This window comes from Periplaneta americana, chromosome 1 (genome assembly GCF_040183065.1).
Source record: "Periplaneta americana isolate PAMFEO1 chromosome 1, P.americana_PAMFEO1_priV1, whole genome shotgun sequence".
Lineage (NCBI taxonomy): Eukaryota > Metazoa > Arthropoda > Insecta > Blattodea > Blattidae > Periplaneta > Periplaneta americana.
Window position 1 is genome coordinate 194,172,815 of NC_091117.1, and position 22,423 is coordinate 194,195,237.

At 34.4% G+C, this 22,423-nt stretch overlaps 1 protein-coding gene across 1 annotated transcript in view; it reads left to right on the top strand.

The window, feature by feature from the left end:
* The window catches only part of LOC138706084 (obg-like ATPase 1), a 240,127-nt gene that overhangs the window by 155,553 nt on the left and 62,151 nt on the right, over positions 1-22,423 (top strand). The window contains exon 5 of the mRNA XM_069835025.1: positions 15,172-15,347. Coding sequence (XP_069691126.1) covers positions 15,172-15,347 — 176 coding nt within the window. The remainder of the gene's footprint in view (positions 1-15,171; positions 15,348-22,423) is intronic.

Consider the following 22,423-nt stretch of genomic DNA (forward strand, 5'->3'; position numbering starts at 1 on the left):
TTTTAACTTCGCTTTAGAATATGCCATTAGGAAAGTTCAGGATAACAGGCAGGGTTTGAAATTGAACGGGTTACATCAGCTTCTTGTCTATGCGGATGACGTGAATATGTTCGGAAAAAATCCACAAACGATTAGGGAAAACACGGAAATTTTACTTGAAGCAAGTAAAGCGATGGTTTGGAAGTAAATCCCGAAAAGACAAAGTATATGATTATGTCTCGTGACCAGAATATTGTACGAAATGGAAATATATAAATTGGAGATTTATCCTTCGAAGGGGTGGAAAAATTCAAATATCTTGGACCAACAGTAACAAATGTAAATGACACTCGGGAGGAAATTAAACGCAGAATAAATATGGGAAATGCGTGTTATTATTCGGTTGAGAAGCTTTTATCATCTAGTCTGCTGTCAAAAAATCTGAAAGTTAGAATTGATAAAACAGTTATATTACCGGTTGTTCTGTATGGTTGTGAAACTTGGACTCTCACTCTGAGAGAGGAACATAGGTTAAGGGTGTTTGAGAATAAGGTGCTTAGGAAAATATTTGGGGCTAAGAGGGATGAAGTTACAGGAGAATGGAGAAAGTTACACAACGCAGAACTGCACGCATTGTAGTCTTCACCTGACATAATTAGGAACATTAAATCCAGACATTTGCGATGGGCAGGGCATGTAGCACGTATGGGCGAATCCAGGAATGCATATAGAGTGTTAGTTGGGAGACCGGAGGGAAAAAGACCTTTGGGGAGGCTGAGACGTAGATGGGAGGATAATATTAAAATGGATTTGAGGGAGGTGGGATATGATGATAGGGACTGGATTAATCTTGCACAGGATAGAGACCGATGGCGGGCTTATGTGAGGGCGGCAATGAACCTTCGGGTTCCTTAAAAGCCATTTATATGTATATGTATGTATCATGGCTTCATCTTACCACAGTCTAGTACATACAGTCACGAAGCTTGAGTTGTGAGGGTACTAGGAACAATAGACTATGCAAGTGCTATTTCGCATTGTCCGTAATGAGGCGATATTAGCGATCCTAGTGGTTAGCAACTATCTATGGCTTGCATATTTCCTACGTATTGAGCTTCGTGACTGTATACAATGAAACCTCTCCTTACGGACACCTCCAAGATAAGGACACTCCTCATATACGGATAGATTTTTATGTCCCAACTGAAATAATATAGAAATAGTGATAAATTTAACTCTCGTTTACGGACATTCTCAGACACGGACACGGACAGCTGTTTCACAGTCCTAAAGCTTGCTTTATCTCCTGACTGCGGACAGAACTTGAATTTCAAGACCTAATGGAAAATTTAGTTTTGAGAATTGTACAGAAATTCTTTAACATGAAAGAAAACAATAAGGGTCTCGTAGGCTACCAGTAGCTCAGCCAGCTACCCCTTGTTAGTTGGAAGTGGGTGGTTAAACAAAATCCTAAAATTTAACCTGTCTGATGAGTCGAAGGTTTCTGCGATAGTTAAATTATATTCGACACATGAAATGGTTAGTAGGATTATTCTCTTCATTTCAATCAGCTATTTTGTTTCGAGAGACATGGCACATGAACGTAAAGGTTGAGTTGAAAACTGTAAATTACAGTACTGCATAACTGTAGACCTAGAATAAAATTGTATGGCACAGTACTGTATTCAGCGAATAGGGATTATAAAGAATGGACACTGAGCTAATTTGCCTGTGTTTTGTTTCTCTGTGCGCCAGCGGCTAGTTCCACTTTCAAGCGCTAGAGGTAGTGTAATCGAGCATACGCTAAGTTAATAATTGAGAATAGAATTAAGGCACAGGATCCAAACATCGCCTACCTTATTGCATAATCCAGTAACGCTTTGCTTCAAATAAATTCAAGTTAACAGCTTTTCCTTATTTCTCAGTGACAAACTAGTTGTAATAATAATATTTTATATTTCAGATATCATAAATTATATTATAAAATAATATAATACATTATAAAATTAAGATCGAATTCGTTTAATATTTGTATATAATATAATATAGGTATATGGTTTTACTTCTCGTAAGAGTTTTGTTTTTCCATTTTCAGCGCTATCAAATCATTACATATTTTAATTGTTGTTGGGGTCAACGTCTCAACTCTCATTATAAAGGAACTCTAGAGTCTAGACATTACAGTTAATGAAGGATTTATTATTTTATGGATCCAATTTATTTTATTTGAGTATATAATGTACCTAGATGTATTAATTGTATGTGTTATATTTCCGCTGTGTCGACTGCTAGCTGGTGTGATGTCAGCGCCAACTCTAGGGAGAAGGCAGAAACTGACGCTCTAGCTGGCTTGAAGGTCATTGAAATCAGTCCAGCTACATCAAAGGTACCGACGCGAAGTGTCCATTCTTTATAATCCCTATTCGCTGCTGTATTTTTCTTTTTCGGTCTTATCTACTGTAGTTCAAAGTTGCAAAGAATTTTCTGTAGTACAGTAGACTGTATTTAGAATTAAACTACAGTAATACACTTAATTTAAAACGTGAAGGGATACATAATGCATATTATAAATTTACTGTTAGATTGAGGAGCCTCCCTCCAAATAAAGGACACCTCCCAGATGCGGACAGATTGTTACGTCCCTTCGATGTCCGTAAATGAGAGATTTCACTGTATACTAGACTGTGATGTTACGGTTAATTTCATAGAGGTTGCTAAGTTTTAATACGGTTTAACTTGTTTGTTCGAAATTAGTTCGACCGCAGTTGGTCGAAATGACAACGAATGTTTCAGGAAAAATAATTAAACAATTAATAAGTCTACTCTGAATCACTAACCTAATTTTATATTCCCTTAGAGAACTAACAGATGCAAGGTATACTTTTATATCTGATGCAACATACCACTAAGTTATACTAATCCTAATACAAAAACTTGGATGAAATTGCAACTCGTCTACATAATACGTTTGTAAATGAAATTAACGCAGAACTACTAATTAAAAATAAAGATTCGTGTTCCAGTTAACCTGTGAAAGTTTCATAGTCAAATTCGTGCAAACCTTTTTCACTTAATAATTTGTAGTACCTATGTAACTTTCTACTGCACTGTATACACAATCGAACTTAAAGAATAGACGTTCAAGGTTTCAAAATGTAATATTACGGCTATATATGATTAATTAAATATTTGAAATCTCAAATATTTTTTTATCATTACATGAAGTGTAAAGAGAAAATATATTTTGATGCAACAAAAAATATATTTCGAAGTTTTTGTGGAAAAACACGTTTTCATTGTTTCTGATACTGAAATGGGGTTTAGGGCAAGAAGACTGTCACTTTGTCTAATGACTGTGATTTATACCGAACTATCCGACGGTTTTATTTATTTATTTATTTATTTATGTATTTATTTATCTATCTATCTATTTATCTATTTATTTATTTTCATATTTATTTATTTACTTATTTATTTATTTATTTATCTATCTATTTATCTATTTATTTATTTGTTTGTTTCTTTGTTTAATTATTTGTTTGTTTGTTAGTTTGTTTCTTTCTTTATTTACTTACTTATTTATTTATATACTTATTTATTTATTTACTTATTTACTTATTTATCTATTTATTTATTTATCTATTTATCTATTTGTTTCTTTGCTTGTTTCTATGTTTGTTTATTTGTTTATTTATTTATTTTATTTGTTTATTTATTTATTTTATTTATTTATTTAAACAGGGCAATGCCCCAATTACAATAGACAGTTCAAATATTTGCTTAGAATATAAAATTGGAGATAACATGAAAAAAGAGATACAAATGCAAGGTACAAGTTTAAATACAAATGATAAATGAAAAAAAAAGACAAATACATACTATGTAAATAAGATAGACAGATACAGATATAAAAGAAAAATACAAAATAAAAAAGAGTGAAAAATAGATAAATATAGATATCATAACCAAAAGATGTAAAATATACCTATAAATGGCTAATTACAGAGTAATAAATAGATAGCAATATTATTTAAAATCAACTATCTTCAGTAGTCTATATTAATAAGAAAATGTTTATATTTCATGTAATAAATGCTGAAATCTAGATCCCATGTTTTACATATTTCATTGAATTTTCAACACATTTTAACACTGGTGAATCTTTATATGCTCAAGTGTTTGGTTTTATGTAGTATAACAATTGACGATTTCTTAAATGTGATGTTCTAGCGTTAATCTGGATTTGTGATAATATTTCGCTATTATTCAGCAGACCGTTGAATATTTTATACAACAAAAGTTGCTCAGCAAGTAATCCACGACTGGCAAGAGACGTTAAATTAAATTCAGCAAGTAGATCGTTGTACGAAATTTTGTAATGGAAGAAAGAAATCTTAGAATCGTTTTTTGAATTTTTTCAATTTGATTTCTATGTGATTTAGAATTGGAGGACCAATGAGAGCTGGTTGGCGTGTTGGTATAGCGCTACTTTAAGTGTGCTTAAATGCGACAGGCTCATGTCAGTAGATTTACTGGCATGTAAAAGAACTCCTGCGGGACAAAATTTCGGCACATTCGGCTACCCTGATATAACCTCTGCAGTTGCGAGCGTCGTTAAATAAAACATAGGACATTTAACCAATGAGAGGCTATCAGCAATAATAATAATAATAATAATAATAATAATAATAATAATAATAATAATAACAATAAATTTAAAGAAGAAATTAAGATATTAAATAAAGCAGGGGTTTCCAAGCTCCATGGAGTGTGTCGCGAAATTTTGGAATTGAAAAATAAATTGTATGCCATCCAGAAAGTCTCCTTACAACGCACTTTTTATTTGCAACGAAGTCTTTGATATGCTACATTTTATTTTGAGACAGCCTGTACCAATAAAACGTGAACACCTGCAACAATGCTCAGTTCAGTTTTTTCACCATAAGACCACATATAGAGAAACTCTGTGCAACCCGCCAAGCGCAGACTTCACATTAATTTAAATAGACGAGTTTTCAAAAACGATAATAAACATTTTTATCGGACATACAACATAAATAGGTTGGAATTTTTGACACATACCTTTGCTTTTTTTTCTAATGGCACTCAAGTTGCTGCTTGTTCTTTTAGAATTTTCATTGCATGCTAACATCAACCTATCTACAACACTGGATGTCCGACACTGCATAGAAGTTGTCTGTGCTTTTTTTTTCTGGCGAAACTCGCTGGAACGGCGTTCCGGCACGTTTTTGTTGCATTTTTCATCATGAAACCGAAATATGTGTGAATAACTATGTTTTAATATAATTTTTCTTTGAATTCAGCTTAGATCTTGGAAGTCTTAGTTGCACGAAAACGAGGCTAAAAACGACAAAATTCCCGTGCAGTGAACAGTAATCATCTCCCCGTCAGAGACTGTCGGACATTGTCTAGTTTCAAAAATAATTTAAAATTGCACTTTTTGAATTAGATTCCTTTCCGTTATAAGCCCTTTTCTCTGCCATAGTTTTGTAAAAATATAGGCTATATATTTCTTTTTCCTTCCTTTCCCCTTTTTGTTCTCTTTATCAGCCGATGAATTTATTATCATAGCCTTTTTATCGTGAATTTTCGTATTTCTTTTCTTTTTTATTATTATTTTATTACATTCCATTTTGATATATTCTTCCTTAAGTTTTTTTCCATATTAACCATTTGTACTAAATGAGTTGCTTTCACTATATTCCAATGTATTTTACTTTATTTTTTTTTCTATTATGGTATTATTTTCATGTTGTTTAGTGTCGATTTTATTATGCTATTATTATTATTTTTTTAATAATATGTTAATATTCTGTTCTTTAACTTTTTGTTAAATGTTAACTGCTTGTATACTTTGTGACCTGGTAGAGTGTAAGAGAAGGCCCTATGGCCTTAACTCTGCCAGTATAATTAAAGAATTATTATTATTATTATTATTATTATTATTATTATTATTATTATTATTATTATTATTATAAAATATTCACCTTTTTCTCTAGAAGAAAAGTACTGGTTATTATTATTATTATTATTATTATTATTATTATTATTATTATTATTATTATTATTAAAATCAAATAAGTGTGTCGCGATATCGTGGGCGTTCAGTAAAGTGTGTCGTCAGTCAAAAAAGGTTGGGAACCACTGAAATAAGATATAACAGAAGAAACGAAACAACATGAAAATATTGTACTTTAGCAATTAAAGACAAGTTCTCGAAAGCCAGTATGTAATAATACTCGTATATTACTCACGTGACTACTGACGACGTCATCTGTGAGGTGAAGCAAGAAGTACACACAATATCAGTGTTTGATGTTTTTGAGTCTACAGACATCGGAAAGGTCACCCTTCTTCGTGTAAACAAACAGGCATGACACAGCACGGCTTTGCTGCCGGTGGAGCAGATGCCGGCTCTCTCTCTCCCTGCTCGCTCTACTTGATCATTGTCCTATCCTGCATGCAAACTGATCATCCATCATCACTTACCACTACCATGCTAGATGGCAGAAACTTGAAAAAAAAAGTTCTGTATGAAATTATTCTGCTTCAAAGCTGACACTAGTCGTACTCCGTAGGCTCACTCTAGAATAATATCGCCAACCGTTACAGTAGTCTAGTATATTGAACTCATTTTAGCTATATACACGTATTTAAGGAACGTAGACTGTTACATTGCAATACTATGAAGTGTGTGAAACCTTTGAGTGCCTGTTTCCTTTCAGAGAGATATCGGTATCAAACTTTACGGGACGACGATTTGACCGCGTCTGTGGTTCAAAACCTAGTACGCTAGTCTTCCATCTAGATAGCTCGGGTTCGATCCCTGGCCAGTTCGTGATGAAATTTGTGGTGGACAAAACAGACATAGCAAAGCTATAGAGCAGAAATGTCAAAGCAAGCGCATTTTTCTGACCTTGACTTCGTGCGCGGGCATTAAGCGCTAGGTATGCTAGAAGGAATAAGCAGCCTGTTGGATTAAGAAAACAGTGGTGCACAAACTTCAAACGGAACGTGAAATTTTATGTCGTTATTTTTATATGGCTTCTTTCTGTTTGTTATTTTCTATATTGTCTGTAAAACAAAAGTACTAACACTTATTTCTTAGCCTAATATCGCAGTTGTGTTTTAATAATACATTATGCAACGAGCCTATAATGGTAGTAATTAAGACGCAAGTATGATTGTTTATGAAACTCGCTTGCGCTCGTTTCATAATTTTCATACGACTTTTTATGCTCGACCATATTTCTAACTTGAAATTATTTAAAAATAGGTCTTCTTATGGTTATGTGCGAACTGACCTGAATTGTGAGATGTGCGCAGACGCGAAAGTATTGATTTTTTCCGAGGCCGAATGTCATTGACCTTGGCAAAGAATAAGATGAAGATTATTCTGATATAACCTGGAAATTGATTTAGAATTGAAAAACGAGATGACAAATTGAATTTATTTGAATATTATTTACAATTAACGCTAATTATTATAGTAACAGAACATAACCTTCTGCGACAATATTGGATTTCCAGCCTCCGTGACTTTTCACTAATTGTCTTTCGATTGCATATCCGAGAATAATCGATATAACGGTACAAAGCTGACTTGTCATTGGCTGAACACCTGAACTTTAATGAGTAGGTGTACTTTAATGACATGCATTAAAGGTCTGCTACCAGGTGTATAATTACTACATTTCGGCATGGTCGAGCATAAACGTTAATAACATAATAAAGAGTAAAGAAGGAATATTCACACAAATTCCATAATAACTACAACTATACTGTACTAAGTGAATTAAACACATTATTCATAAAGAAAGTGTTATCCCAAAGAAAGACACTGAATATGACATAATAAGTTGAAATTGATATTGATGGTATCTTTAGCCTTGTAAAAGTAATCAAAACAATATTATAGTACAAAGCAAAGTTGTCTAGGTATATGTTTTAACTGTAATTAATATTACACAATAAAACTCTTATCGCATAATGCTTTTAGGTGATATTGGTGCGCAACTTTCTGTTATCAGAATATTAAATTATCTCGAAATCTGCTGAAGCTATAGACCTGACGTTTTACCAACACATAGAGACATATCTTTTGTTTGTGCTGTAACAGTATTTGCTTTGTTAATTCATTTCCTTACAAACATTTTTCATGCGAATATTTTCAAACATTTTAATACACTGTCTTCAGTAATACGTATTTACGATATATTAGATTTACGAAAACATTGTTTTAGTACCTGTAAGGCTACTAAACAAACATATCTGAAAATTTCACTTTTCTCTAAAAAAAAAGTTGAGAAAATATTCCTTTTGAATAAAAAAGCAAACTTGTGAAAAATGAGCATTAAAATTAAAACTTACATCCTTATAATGTACTTATACTTCTCAGGCAAATCTAAAAATTAACATTGATACAGTTTTAATAAGTTCTCTTCCCTTTATCTATTGAATCAGTGCTGGCCATCCCTGAATATAGCTCGACCAAGCGGCATATACCAACTCTTTCGTATGTTTCTTTCCTTTCCGCTGTAAAGCGCTCAGGCTCTCCTGGGCTCTAAAGCGCGCGCTTGCTCCTGTGGGCATCAATTGACATGCCTGATATAGAGGGTAAAAAGCCAATCGTAGCTCAGTCGGCAGACTCGCTGGCCTGCTGATCCGGAGCTGCGCTCGGTCTTGGGTTGGATCCCCCGTTTGGTCTGATTGGTTGGTTTCTTCCGAGGTTTTCCCCAGCTGTGGGACTGATGCCGAATGGTCTATGGCGAGTCCTCGGCCTCACTTCACTTCATCCCCGTTTGATCTGATTACCTGGTTGGGTTTCTCCGAGGTTTTCTCCAACCATAAGGCAAATGCCAGGTAATCTGTTGGCAAATCCTCGGTCTCACCTCATCTCACTACATCTCGCAAAAATTGTAAAAAATTTAAATTGTAATTGTAATCTTGTAAAATGTTGACTTGTTCCACATCTTCATTGCTAATAATTTGACAGACAGACTTAACAATAACCCAATATAATTAATTCATTGCTAATGCAAGATCTATGGAATACAATAAATGAAATGAAAATGAAGAAGAATTCACCATTTACTTACGTTACGTTACTTATTATACTATAATATTAATTGGAATGACCTACCTGTAGCGGTCTTTGAGGGCTGTCCTTTCTTAAGCAGGTTCAAGAAAAACTTAAAAAAGTTGTGTATAAAGTGTAAATTAAAATTAAGGTGACATGTATTTATTTAGCCTGACGAGTTACTCCCTTAGTTTGAATTGTAAATTATTTAAAAATAGCGTGTAAGAGCGTCTTACACTAGAAATGTTTAGTTTAAATGTAGTTCTGTATAAGTATGAATAAGGGTGTAATTGTTTGTCTTATTTGAACTGTTGTATCAGTGAAGCGTGGTGAGTCAGTGAAGTTATGGTTTTACAGTGCAGTGAATAGTTCCGATCAGTGATAATTTAAAATCTCAATGAAATGTGTTCTATAGTGTCAGTGAAATGTGTTCTAAAGTTTCAGTGAAATGTGTCATAGTGCCAGAACGGTGAGTGATATGAGAGTAAAGTGAAAGATTATCAGTACCAATGTGAAACTTATGTAGGGCCTATACATATTATGTAAGTTGTAATGTAAAATTAGGTTCACTTATTAATTAGGTTATTTTATGTATTATTATTAATTGTAATTATTGTGTATAATTGTATTGTGTATTCTTATTGTATTGCATATATAATTGTATTGTGTATTGTATAATTGTATTGTGTATTGTAATTGTATTGTGTATACCACTGCCATTGGGTGCTTGCCCACTTGCAGTGTAGATAAATACATACTTATTATACTACTTGTTGACGGAAGAGTGAAGATAAAGGTATTCACTTTACATGGCGGGTGGCACAGTCGATAGAATGCTGCCTTCTGTGTCCGAGGTTGCGAGTTCGATCCCGGCCCAGGTCGATGCACATACAAATATGCTTAAATGCGATAGGTTAATGTCAGTATATAGCCTATTTATTGGCATCTAAACAACTCCTGCTGGACAAAATTCCGGCACACCCGCGACGCTGTTAGTTATAACTAGGGAAAGGAAGTTCATGCATTTGCATAGGCCTTGTTTTTTTTTTTTTTGTCTGTATTTTTACAGTCTGCATGCTCCATTGCTGTGGAGTAATACTACCTGCATTGGTTTAACTTAAACTATGTTCATATAATTACTTTAATATTGTTCTAAGAGTTTCTTTATAGGCAATATAGATGGATGAATTTTGTACTTTTCTTTCATTGTAATTTGTCAAACTGTATATTGTTAGTAAATCTGCTCAAGTTCTTCTGGTATTTGTGCACTAGTTTGTCTTTATTCACTGGCCAGTTTTCAGACTTTAGAACTGCCGCTTTCAGAATGTCTCTTTCTCTCTCAAGTAATTTACAATTGTATAACAAATGATCTATCGTTTGTTCGTCATTGTTGCATGGACATAATGGGCTATCTATAATTTTATATTTATGTAGATAAGATTTTATATTTCCGTGTCCTGTTATTATAGTTATGAAGTTTGGGGTTATGTTAAGTTTCAATTTTAACCGATCGTTTATATTTGGGAAGAAAGATGTTGTAATTTGTCCTTTTGCTGTGTTGTCCCATTCGTTTTGCCACTTCACTAAACTGAGAGTGTGTATTTCACCTTGCACTGCACTTTTTGGTGTCTTGCTGTAGCTCTCTGGAATATCCTCGGAGCGTGCTGCCTCCTTCGCAAGTTGATCTGCTAATTCATTCCCCTCGTGTCCAGCGTGGGCCTTAATCCAGTTGAATTCTATTTTCCACTTCTTCCTCTCCGCTTCCGCCTATTTGTTCTCTATCGTTGTGTGAATATGCTGAAAGATTATCTACATGAATCACAAATTTTTGACTGCAATAATATTACTTTTATTGTCCACACCTGTGGAGTAACGGTCAGCGCGTCTGGCTGCGAAACCAGGTGGCCCGGGTTCGAATCCCGGTCGGGGCAAGTTACCTGGTTGAGGTTTTTTTCCGGGGTTTTCCCTCAACCCAATACGAGCAAATGCTGGGTAATTTTCGGTGTTGGACCCCGGATTCATTTCACCGGCATTATCACCTTCATTTCATTCAGACGCTAAATAACCTGAGATGTTGATAAAGCGTCGAAAATAACCCAATAAAATAAAAAATAAATTACTTTTATTGTGCATAAAAGTGCGTATTTTGCCTTTATTTATAAAAACATCATATTTTAACATTTATGCATGGAAACTGCATATTATGTATGTTTATTTGTCTTTCCCTCATTTTAAAATGTATAACCTCGTAAACACGACTAATAATTTATGTTTATGAATTTTGAACGTAACGATGACGCCCTCATGGGGAGCCTCTCAAGTTAGCAATTGGTATTTCTTTACTGCAGTCTTTAGCAGATTTCGATAGAACAATATCCAGTTTAACATCAGTTCCGGGAAATGTAGGAGATAAAGTGAACGAGAAAACAGCAAACACTGGCTATTATCAACTTAAAGAAATTAAAGATATTCTCAAAGGAAAAACACCCCAAAACCAACCAAATTTTCTATAGAACAGCTCACAGCTTTTGTGCAAGCCCCTCTTACTTCTTGTTACGTAGAACGAAGTTTTTTGCGCTACAAAGCTATGCTGTGAGACAACAGGCGAAGAATGACAACAGAAAACATACGTCACTGCTTAGTTGTGAACTGTAACAGCATAAATGGAGCATTCAGCAATGAGGCAAGCACTTCAAAATCCATAGACTAAACGTAAGTTATCTATACTTATTATTCTGTTAAAATAATCTCAGACTGATAATGCATATTTTGTAGCATATTTATCTATTTTTACGGCATAAATGCATACATATTCTTCACGTTTTTAGGGCATGAACTTCCTTTCCCTGGTTATAACCTCGGTAGTTGCGAGCGTCGTTAAATGAAACACAGTTTGCAATTTTTTTACATGCCATGAAGGCGCACAGGGGGCATGGAGGTAGAACTCCATGCTTTCATGACCTCCTCACTAGAGTGAGGTGGTGTGATCGGCACCACGCTCCGACCGCCTTTTACCCCCGGAAAATATCTGGTATTCAATGTGATAGGTCGCCACCGGAATTGAACCCGGAACCTGCCATTGCGTAGCCAGTTGGTCTACCATTTGAGCTTCCCGGCCGCTGATGGAAGAGTATCATGAGGATTAGTGATTATCTGTTATGGAATCATCAATGGAAAACAGACTGTATTTAAAATTACCTTTTCATTAATAGACCTACTGATTAGACTTTTACGCAGTTTCTAATATAGCCTACTTCCTTATTTACAAAGACTCATGTTGCTTTTTTAACATTAGTATAATGAAATATCCTCGTCGGAGTTTTATTGTAAGTAAAAATTTTATCCATAGTCAAGTTGCTTGTCTCATTAGTACGTACACAGCATTTGCTATTGATTTTCCAATGTTTTAAGCAACAGGTTGATTTCACATTGTGACTTTATATTACTTCTTGCGGTGCAAACTTTTTTGTATTTGATGTTATTTCCCATCATTCTTCTTAATTTAAGTTATGTTTATGCTCTCCAATTTCCTGTGCCTTGTCGCCGACGTTGAAATTCTCTTATTTTTTATTCCTTTTCGAAATTTTCTATAATGTAAAATTTCGCACTTGTATTTTTATAAAAATCAAGCACTTATCGGCAAATGTGCTTGATATGCAGATCCTTAGCGTGACTGACCAAGCAGGACGCTTGCTTCTATAACACAATATTGCTTCTTCTTAAATGCTCTGTGCCTCAGCTAAAAAACCGTAATATATTGTTGATCAGTCAGTATTGATGAGACAAAATATTAGGAGATGGACGGTGTTGTTAGTTTGTCGTTGGTCACAGTCTAACGAAACTGATGAAACTCTCCGTTACGATGGCATTATAAACAACTAATATCTTGTAATATTTCTGTCGCTTTGTGGTACAATACTAATTTTCTTAAACAGAAATGATTAAGGTGTACGAATTACTATTCAATGTGAATTAATGCAAAATTAATTAAATAATCTACATAAACTCTGTAAGTCAGTGATGTCAAAGCAAGCGTATTTCTCTGACCTTGATGTCGCGCGCGGGCATCAAGCGCTAGGTATGGAAGAAGAAAGAATTATATATATGAATAAGCAGCCTGTTGGATTAAAAAAACAGTGGTGCACAAACTTCAAACGGAACGTGACATTTTATGTCGTTCTTTTTATATGGTTTCTTTCTGTTTGATATTATCTACAAAACAAAAGTAAAACAAAAGTACTAACACCAATTTATTAATATTACAGTCATGTTTTAAACGTTAATAATATAATGAAGAATTACGAAGGAATATTAGTAGTACAACTGTAGTGTATTAAGTGAATGAAACAAATCATTCATAAAGTGATCTCTGAAAGAAAGAGATTGAGTATGACATGATAAGTTGGAATTGATATTGATGGTATCTTTAGCCTTGTAAAAGTAATCAATAAATTAATTAAAACAATATTATAGTACAAAGCAAAGTTATCTAGGTACTGTAAATGTTTTAAGTGTAACTACTATTACTTAACAAAACTTTTATCGTATTATGCTTTTAAGTTGATTCTGGTGCGCAACTTCCTATCATCAGAATATTAAATTATTTCCTCGAAATTTGCTAAAGCTATAGAGCTGTCGTTTTTACAACACATGGGCACATACAGTATCTTTTGTTTATGATGTAACAGTAGTTGCTTTGTTAATTAATTTCCTTACAAACATTTTCCATGCGAATATTTTCAACATTTTCAATACCCTATCTTCAGTAATACGTATTTATGATGTATTAGATTTACGAAAACATTGTTGCAGTACCTGTAAGGCTACTAAATAAACATATCTGAAAATTTTACTTGTCTGTAAAAAAAAAAGTTAAGAAATTATTGCTTTTGAATAAAAAAGCAAATTTGTGAAAAATGAGCATTAAAATTAAAACTTACATTCTTATAATGCACTTACAGTTCTCAGACAAATCTAAAAATTAACATGGATACAATTTTAATAAGTTCTCTTCTCTTTATCCATTGAATCAGTGCTGACTATCCCTGTCTATAGCTCGACCAAGCGGTATATACTACGCTCAGGCTCTCCTGAGCTCTAAAGCGCGCGCTTGCACATATGGACATCAGTTGACAAAGGTATAAATTAGTTCATAAGCCTATATCTTCCGTTGTGGAATTGTAAAAGAAATGCCTTTTGCACGCAGTTTATTTTTCCCATTGCATGATCAGTAATTTATTTTATTTCTGTCTTTGTCTTTTGAACAATTTTTCAAGAAAATTAATTGTATATTTTTGTAAACTGATGAACAATCAACTACCTGACATTAGTAAATTATATTTATAGCCTATATGCAGCATAATGTCATTAATTTAAGGGAGGTTATTCTTTGAAGTATTTCAAACAAAAAATTTAAATACAATTTTGCTTATTTTTGCTTTCTTTTCGAGATAAAAATGGTTTTATATTAAACATTTCATAGCATGTTTTATGAAAGCCATTGATTTAATTTCTAATATCGTTAGTCAGTTTAAGAGAGAAGTATGATAATGGATGATTGAAAGTATTTTAGTTTTGTCCTTTAAATGTGCAGGAATTTGATGCGAACAACATTAAAATTCCTTTTCGAAACGAAAAGTTAATGTTTCGTAATAGCTGTTCATATTTCTATGACAACTTTGTGGTATTCGTACAGAACAATGTTTTTGCCGTACGCGTACAGCAAAGAAGAACTTTCTAACCTATAATGTGTTATGAAAAACAATAGTTTTCATGTACCCTGCGTGTGCCAAAAAAAAAAAACTGTTAATATTACTATAGAGTGGTATTAGGCCTAATAGATTTATTTCACACGGTCCATATTGCTCTGTCATTTATGTCCTCGATTAGAGTTCCTTAAACATTTTTAGTTAATTCATATTAATTGAAAATAATGTTACAAGTTTCAGTTAAAGTTGGAAATATTCGGAATTTACACCATAAAAAAAAGAAATAACCTCACTACTTAGATGATCACCTTAAATCAAAATACGATTTTAACTGTACCTGTATGTATGGTGATTTATCTGTAACAATTTCTTTTTATTGTTCAGGGGCGTTCGAAGACGAAGATGTAACACATGTGGAAGGCGAAGTAAATCCGGTGCGAGATTTGGAGATAATCAGCGAGGAGTTGCGCTTGAAAGACGAAGAATACCTTAATTCTCACCTGGAGAAGTTGGAGAGAACAGTTTTGCGGGGCGGAGACAAGAAACTTAAACCTGAATATGTAAGTTAAAACAAGCTACTCCACACTTTAGCTTTCTCGCTTAGGGTTCTAAGTATCCAAATATTCTATTTCTTCCTGTTCCTTCCTTCCTGTTCACTATGAACATCACCTTCCTAATTATCTTCGTTTTCTTCCAATTATTTTCTATCATCGTTTCCACTTTTTCCCTTCTTTCTTCTTTTCCTTCTTCCATCCCCATCTTCCTTTCCCTTTCTCATTTTATTCTTTGAATTTGGAACAGTGCCTTTCCCAGCCATTGTATTTTAGTATCCCTGTGCACCTTCTTCCTTGCATTCCTATTCTTAATTCACAATAATATAAGGTTTATACCCTTTCGTCGATAGTACAGTATATCAGCATAGAGGAAATATTTTTTTCTTCCTTACTAGAATGAGTTTTCGTCTCTGGATATTCGCTGGGAAAATTGTAAAATATGTGTATCCATCTGTATAGTTCATGACATCTTGTGATCGGGATAAACTCTAGTTTTATCATTAAATGTCACTAAGGTTTTCGTTCAGCTCTTTTGTTATCTTGAGGAAAGCTGTAAGAGGAGATACACTCTAAAAATCATAACAAGTTATTTATTTAATCTGGTGGAGTTAAGGTCATCAGGCCACCAAAATACAAATAGGCATATACAGAAATGCAAATGCAGAGAGAAGTAAATAACAAATAGAAATAAAATTACAAATACAAAAAACACAAATGCACAAAGATAGGATCACAATGGGCACAAAAAGTATTAATGCAGTATGACTGCCTTAATATATTAGTGATTAAGGAAAATGGCTAAATATCAAACATATAAGTAACTGATTGTACAAACATCAAGAGAAACAAAACAGTAACAATTTCGAAACATTTGCAATAAGTTATAATTTGAGCCCGGATGTTTAGGCATTTATTTTGGTTAAAATAGGCAGGCATATAGGCACTAAAAATAGTAAAAATAGGCAGTGAAATAGGCATTTATTTTTCATGGAAACAGACAAAAAAAGACAAATACTTAATAAACTATCCCATACGGTGCTCACTTTCTTGTGTATCGATTTTGTGCTGCACATATTTTCCCTTTAAAGTATAAAGGGACTCACAGTATGCTAGTCATAAGAACATTTAAAAAATGTAATTAAACTATATGTATACTTACTTACTTACTTACTGGCTTTTAAGGAATCCGGAGGTTCATTGCCGCCCTCACATAAGCCCGCTATTGGTCCCTATCCTGAGCAAGAGTAATCCATTCTCTATTATCATATCCCACCTCCCTCAAATCCGTTTTAATATTATCTTCCCATCTCGGCCTCCCTAAACGTCTTTTTCCCTCCGGCCTCCCAACTAACACTCTATATGCATTTCTGGATTCGCCCATAGTGCTACATGCCCTGCCCATCTCAAACGTCTGGATTTAATGTTCCTAATTATGTCAGGTGAAGAATACAATGCGTGCAGTTCTGTGTTGTGTAACTTTCTCCATTCTCCTGTAACTTCATCCCTCTTAGCCCCAAATATTTTCCTAAGCACCTTATTCTCAAACACCCTTAACCTATGTCCCTCTCTCAAAGTGAGAGTCCAAGTTTCACAACCATACAGAACAACCGGTAATATAACTGTTTTATAAATTCTAACTTTCAGATTTTTTGACAGCAGACTGGATGATAAAAGCTTCTCAACCGAACAATAACAGGCATTTCCCATATTTATTCTTTGTTTAATTTCCTCCCGAGTATCATTTATATTTGGTACTGTTGCTCCAAAATATTTGAACTTCTCCACCTCTTCAAAAGATAAATTTCCAATTTTTATATTTCCATTTCGTACAATATTCTGGTCACGAGACATAATCATATACTTTGTCTTTTCGGGATTTACTTCCAAACCTATCCCTTTACTTGCTTCCAATAATATTCCCGTGTTTTCCCTAATCGTTTGTGGATTTTCGCCTAATATATTCACGTCATCCGCATAGACAAGCAGCTGATGTAACCCGTTGAATTCCAAGCCCTCTCTGTTATCCTGGACTTTCCTAATGGCATATTCTAGAGCATAGTTAAAAAGTAAAGGTGATAGTGCATCTCCTTGCTTTAACTCACAGTGAATTGGAAAAGCATCTGACAGAAACTGACCTATACGAACTCTGCTGTACGTTTCACTGAGACACATTTTAATTAATCGAACTAGTTTCTTGGGAATACCAAATTCAATAAGAATATCATATAAAACTTCTCTCTTAACCGAGTCATATGCCTTTTTGAAATCTATGAATAACTGTTGCACTGTACCCTTATACTCCTATTTTTTCTCCATTATCTGTTGAATACAATATGTATATAAAATATATAATAAAATATATGTATATATTTTGTAATGTGAGCCTATATGCTCTGGATCCCTATTGCTAGAAAATTGCCTGGCCGATGCTTACTACATAATGATCATGTAATGTTATATATGTTACTCCATGATACAGTTGATGTAAGTGACGTGTTTGTTATAAATCTGCAGTGCTTGAGAAAAGTAGCATAAGTCAGTTTCCACAAAAATTTTTTAATAATTTATTGACAACTTACGGAACATCTGCTCGCTTGGGAAAAGAGACATAAGTATTTCTCCCATTACAATAATTCATACAGAAGAAAATCAAATCGACATAAACCAGTGTGAAGACAGTTTTTTTCCTTCTCCTGTAAAATTAACATTTTGACTTGTGCCACTTTTACCGAGCACTACAGAAACGTTAAATAGTTTTCTTTCGAACATAAGTGAAAATTTCTCTCACATTTCCAAACAAAACCAGACATTTCCAAAAGATTTTTGTCTATAAAATGCACAGAAAATAACTAAAATGATTATTGACACCATTAGTGCAACGGACGTAATATACAGGACGCAAAAAATTATCGTTCTCTTTGGGGTAAAGCGAAGGCTCGGTACAGTTTTTTTCTACTTCCTGAAAAATATACTATTTTCGAAATGACTAGTTTCGTTCGCAACCGACACAACTGTAATTACGTGACGCTTAGAGTTGGCCATATCGGACAGATTTCCAGGATAGAAACTTCTCGGTTAACCGAAAGATAAGGTCACTGAACATGACACCTCACCGGCGTTGAAACGGGACCCGTCTGTCATAAAAGGTACAGTAGTGGCAAAAAAAAAAAACCGGACCGACCCCTGTAGCTGATTTCAGAGCCTTGTTCACTCCAGAGCACGATAGACTCGTAACTAAGACTTTCGTGGTTCGAATCCTGCCTGGGAAGGAAACATTTTTTATTCCTTATTCAAATCTATTCCCAATACTTTTCGATTGCAGCGATATTTTACTACTTAATTAACTTATTAATCCCAGAACATGAATTTTACCAGCTTATTTTCTCATGGCTTTCGAAATGGGCTACGTCGAAACTACAACAGTTTCAATAGATTACTCGCTATCTTGTGAATTCGGGCGTGGCATGCGCATTGGCTCATTTCGAGGACTTTGATTTTTCCGTCGGTCCGGTTTTTTTGCCACTACTGTACATTACCTTTTTTTTTTTTAAATTGTAATACTTTCTAACTTTTAACCCTATAAAATTTTATAGATAAAAATATAATATGTATGCGTTGTCTAGAAGGTATTTTGTCGATTTATTGTTATATGCGCGCGATATACGAGTATTGTTTTCTTGCTTGAAAATTTATCGTCGCTATATTGTACGAGATGTATCGTTTGGCAGAACGCACTTTCAACATACCAGGTTTTTCCACGTAATTCAAAACTTATTGCTGTTCATTATGGTTGTGAAACTTGGACTCTCACTTTGAGAGAGGAACATAGGTTAAGGATGTTTGAGAATAAGGCGCTTAGGAAAATATTTGGGGCTGAGAGGGATGAAGTTACAGGAGAATGGACAAAGTTACACAACACAGAACTGCACGCATTGTATTCTTCACCTGACATAATTAGGAACATTAAATCCAGACGTTTGAGATGGGCAGGGTATGTAGCACGTATGGGCGAATCCAGAAATGCATATAGAGTGTTAGTGGGAGGCCAGAGGGAAAAAGACCTTTAGGGAGGCCGAGACGTAGATGGGAAGATAATATTAAAATGGATTTGAGGGAGGTGGGATATGATGATAGAGAATGGATTAATCTTGCTCAGGATAGGGACCAGTGGCGGGCTTATGTGAGGGCGGCAATGAATCTCCGGGTTCCTTAAAAGCTAGTAAGTAAGTAATATGGACGTGTTTTGTGACTATCAAAATTTGAATGTGTGATTCTGAAATCAGCTGCAAGAGTCGGTCCGGTTTTTTTTTTTTTTTTTTTTTTTTGCCATTAATGTACATTACCCTTTTTTTAAATTGTAATACTTTCAAACTTTTAACTCTAGAAAGTTTTATAGATAAAAATATAATATGTGTGCGTTGTCTAGAAGGTATTTTGTCGATTTATCGCTATATACGCGCAATATATTGTTTCCTTGCTTGCAAATTTGTCATCGGTAGATTGTACGAGATGTGTCGTTTGGCAGAACGCACTTTATCAACATACCAGGTTTTTCCACGTAATTCAAAACTTATTGTTTTAAGGGGAGAATGTAGGTATCGATAGGTCCCTATCTCCGCCATGTTAAATTGGTACACTTTATGTACCCTTTTCTTTGAATGTGTTTAAGGTAGAATCATGCAATTTTGCACACTAGTAGACAAGAATATTTTTAATCATCCTTGGATTTTTCACATTATAATATTAGAAATATTGAGATTTTTCACCAAACATACCTACATTCTCCCCTTAATTCAGGGGTTGTATTAAAATTATTTATTTTAATGTTTAGTGTACCATATGCCAATGTAATTATTGTTACATTGAAGTAATTTTACTGGTGGGCAACCAGTAAGAGCCCTGCGGGCGACCAGTTGGAAACCCTTAGCTTAGAATATATCCTAGCAGACCACGAATGGTTACTCACCTTGCCCTTTTTCATTGATGGATTTGTGAAAATATGAGTCAGCTGTATTTAAGAGATTGCTGTTGTCTCCTGCTGGAACGGCTGACTTGCATAATGCTAGATGCTGGACGTCTTGCTGAGGACGCGACGCACCCTGAGCTACGGGGGGCCTTCGAATTTCTATTAAGATCATTGTACGATTGCATTGGAACTAGTCTTAAATACACCCATTGCGGCTATCGCTACATGTTGCGCTATTATCTCGAACACTATGAACCACTTCCAGTACGAGGAAGATCGTATCTGCTGCGTTTGATCCTTTCACTTTCGCCGTTTATCCTTTGAAAACAGTGCACGATTTGATATCATCATTCTGCATTTTCATAACAACTTGAGCGAATTGTTCTATTTTGCAAATTATATATCATATCACGGCTTTGTTAAACATTCTTAACAGGTTATATCACCTTAGTTACGATTCATTGTGCACTCTAATGTGATGTTGTGAGCAACAGCTTTCCATCTCTTTACTCGCCGTGAACAAATGAATAGTTTCTACAGTATGTATTACAGTTCTGATCCTAAATCAAACGTGTGTGGCATAACTGAATCAAACGCCATTCTTAAATAATTCTCTGTTAGTTCTGGAAATATTTCTTGAACATTTAAGAGGACCTTTAGATGAACGTATGGGCTATTCCATATGAAATCGATCAGTAAAAAACCTCGCATTTTTTAATACTCTAATTTTTTCCCTATTTATACAAGGTACTGAGGACAGTGCATTTTCAAAAATATACTATCGAAAGTCAAACTGTTTTCGTACTATTGAGCGACAAATTTGGCGTATTTTATAAAAAAACAAGCCTCTTTCTGCGCTCAGAACTCTGGAACCATTTACTGCAGAACATTGAACGAGAGCTCATTTTGAAGCTGACATTTGGTAGGTTATGTTAAGAAGTAATCCTTGTTTTTATTGTATACAGAGAGAGACAGGTAATTTGATTTTACTTACTTTTAGGCTTTTTGCCAATTTGTAAAAATGTAAAAAAATATTGAGAAAAAACCTTGCATTGTTAAGAGGGACTTCGGCATTGTTTGCTTAGTGGCTCGGCAATAAGTTTCGAGGGTATTAAATAAATTATTTTCACACGCCTAGACTTGAACGGCGCAGTACCGCACGCACTGGCCGAGAGCTGAAGATAAGCAAGCGTTGGGCGTCATTTTACTCCTGTGTTTATGAAAACTTGTGATAAAGCTAGCCCAGCTATGCGCTACTAGACGAAACATCACGTGTTTGTCTCCTGGCCTTGCTTGTCTCGGCTAGCTCCCGTCTCACAGTCAGCTGGTTAGTTCACGCGCGTGCTATTTATTTTATTTATTTGATATTTTCAATACTTTATCAACGGTACACCAGTAAAAAATATGTGTTTATTTGTACTTTCAATGTGGAATCTAACCATATATTTTAAAAATAATTTTTCGTGGTCAAAGGCGTCTTAATGAAGAAAAATCTAAATTTCTCTATCTCCATAAAAAGTAAGGAAAACTGTTTACATGTCAATATAAATTTTAATTTCTCAGCATCAAAATAAACCATGATTTTGATCATTGGGTGAAAGAGTTTCGGAGCCACAACAGTTTAAATTTGCAAATTTTATGAAAAAACGATAAATTTAAATATTTTTAATTTAAACACTATGAAGTTCTGATGCCTCAAACTTCGCACAAAGCATTGTATCACAGTTGTCAACGGACAGAAAAAGTTTCATTGTATTTAAAAATTGCAAGGTCAATTTTCTCTATATTTCGGTCGATTTGAGATGGAATAGCCCGTATGGAAAAATCATCATACTTTTGCTAATATTTAAGTTGTAGATGCACAGAAAGTTGCAGCCATAATTATGTGAGGAGCTTAATTTTTACTGGTAGACCTGATAAGATAATCTTTCGATAAATTTTTTTTTATTTTATTGGGTTATTTTACGACGCTGTATCAACATCTAGGTTATTTAGCGTCTGAATGAAATGAAGGTGATAATGCCGGTGAAATGAATCCGGGGTCCAGCACCGAAAGTTACCCAGCATTTGCTCGTATTGGGTTGAGGAAAAACCCCGGAAAAAACCTCAACCAGGT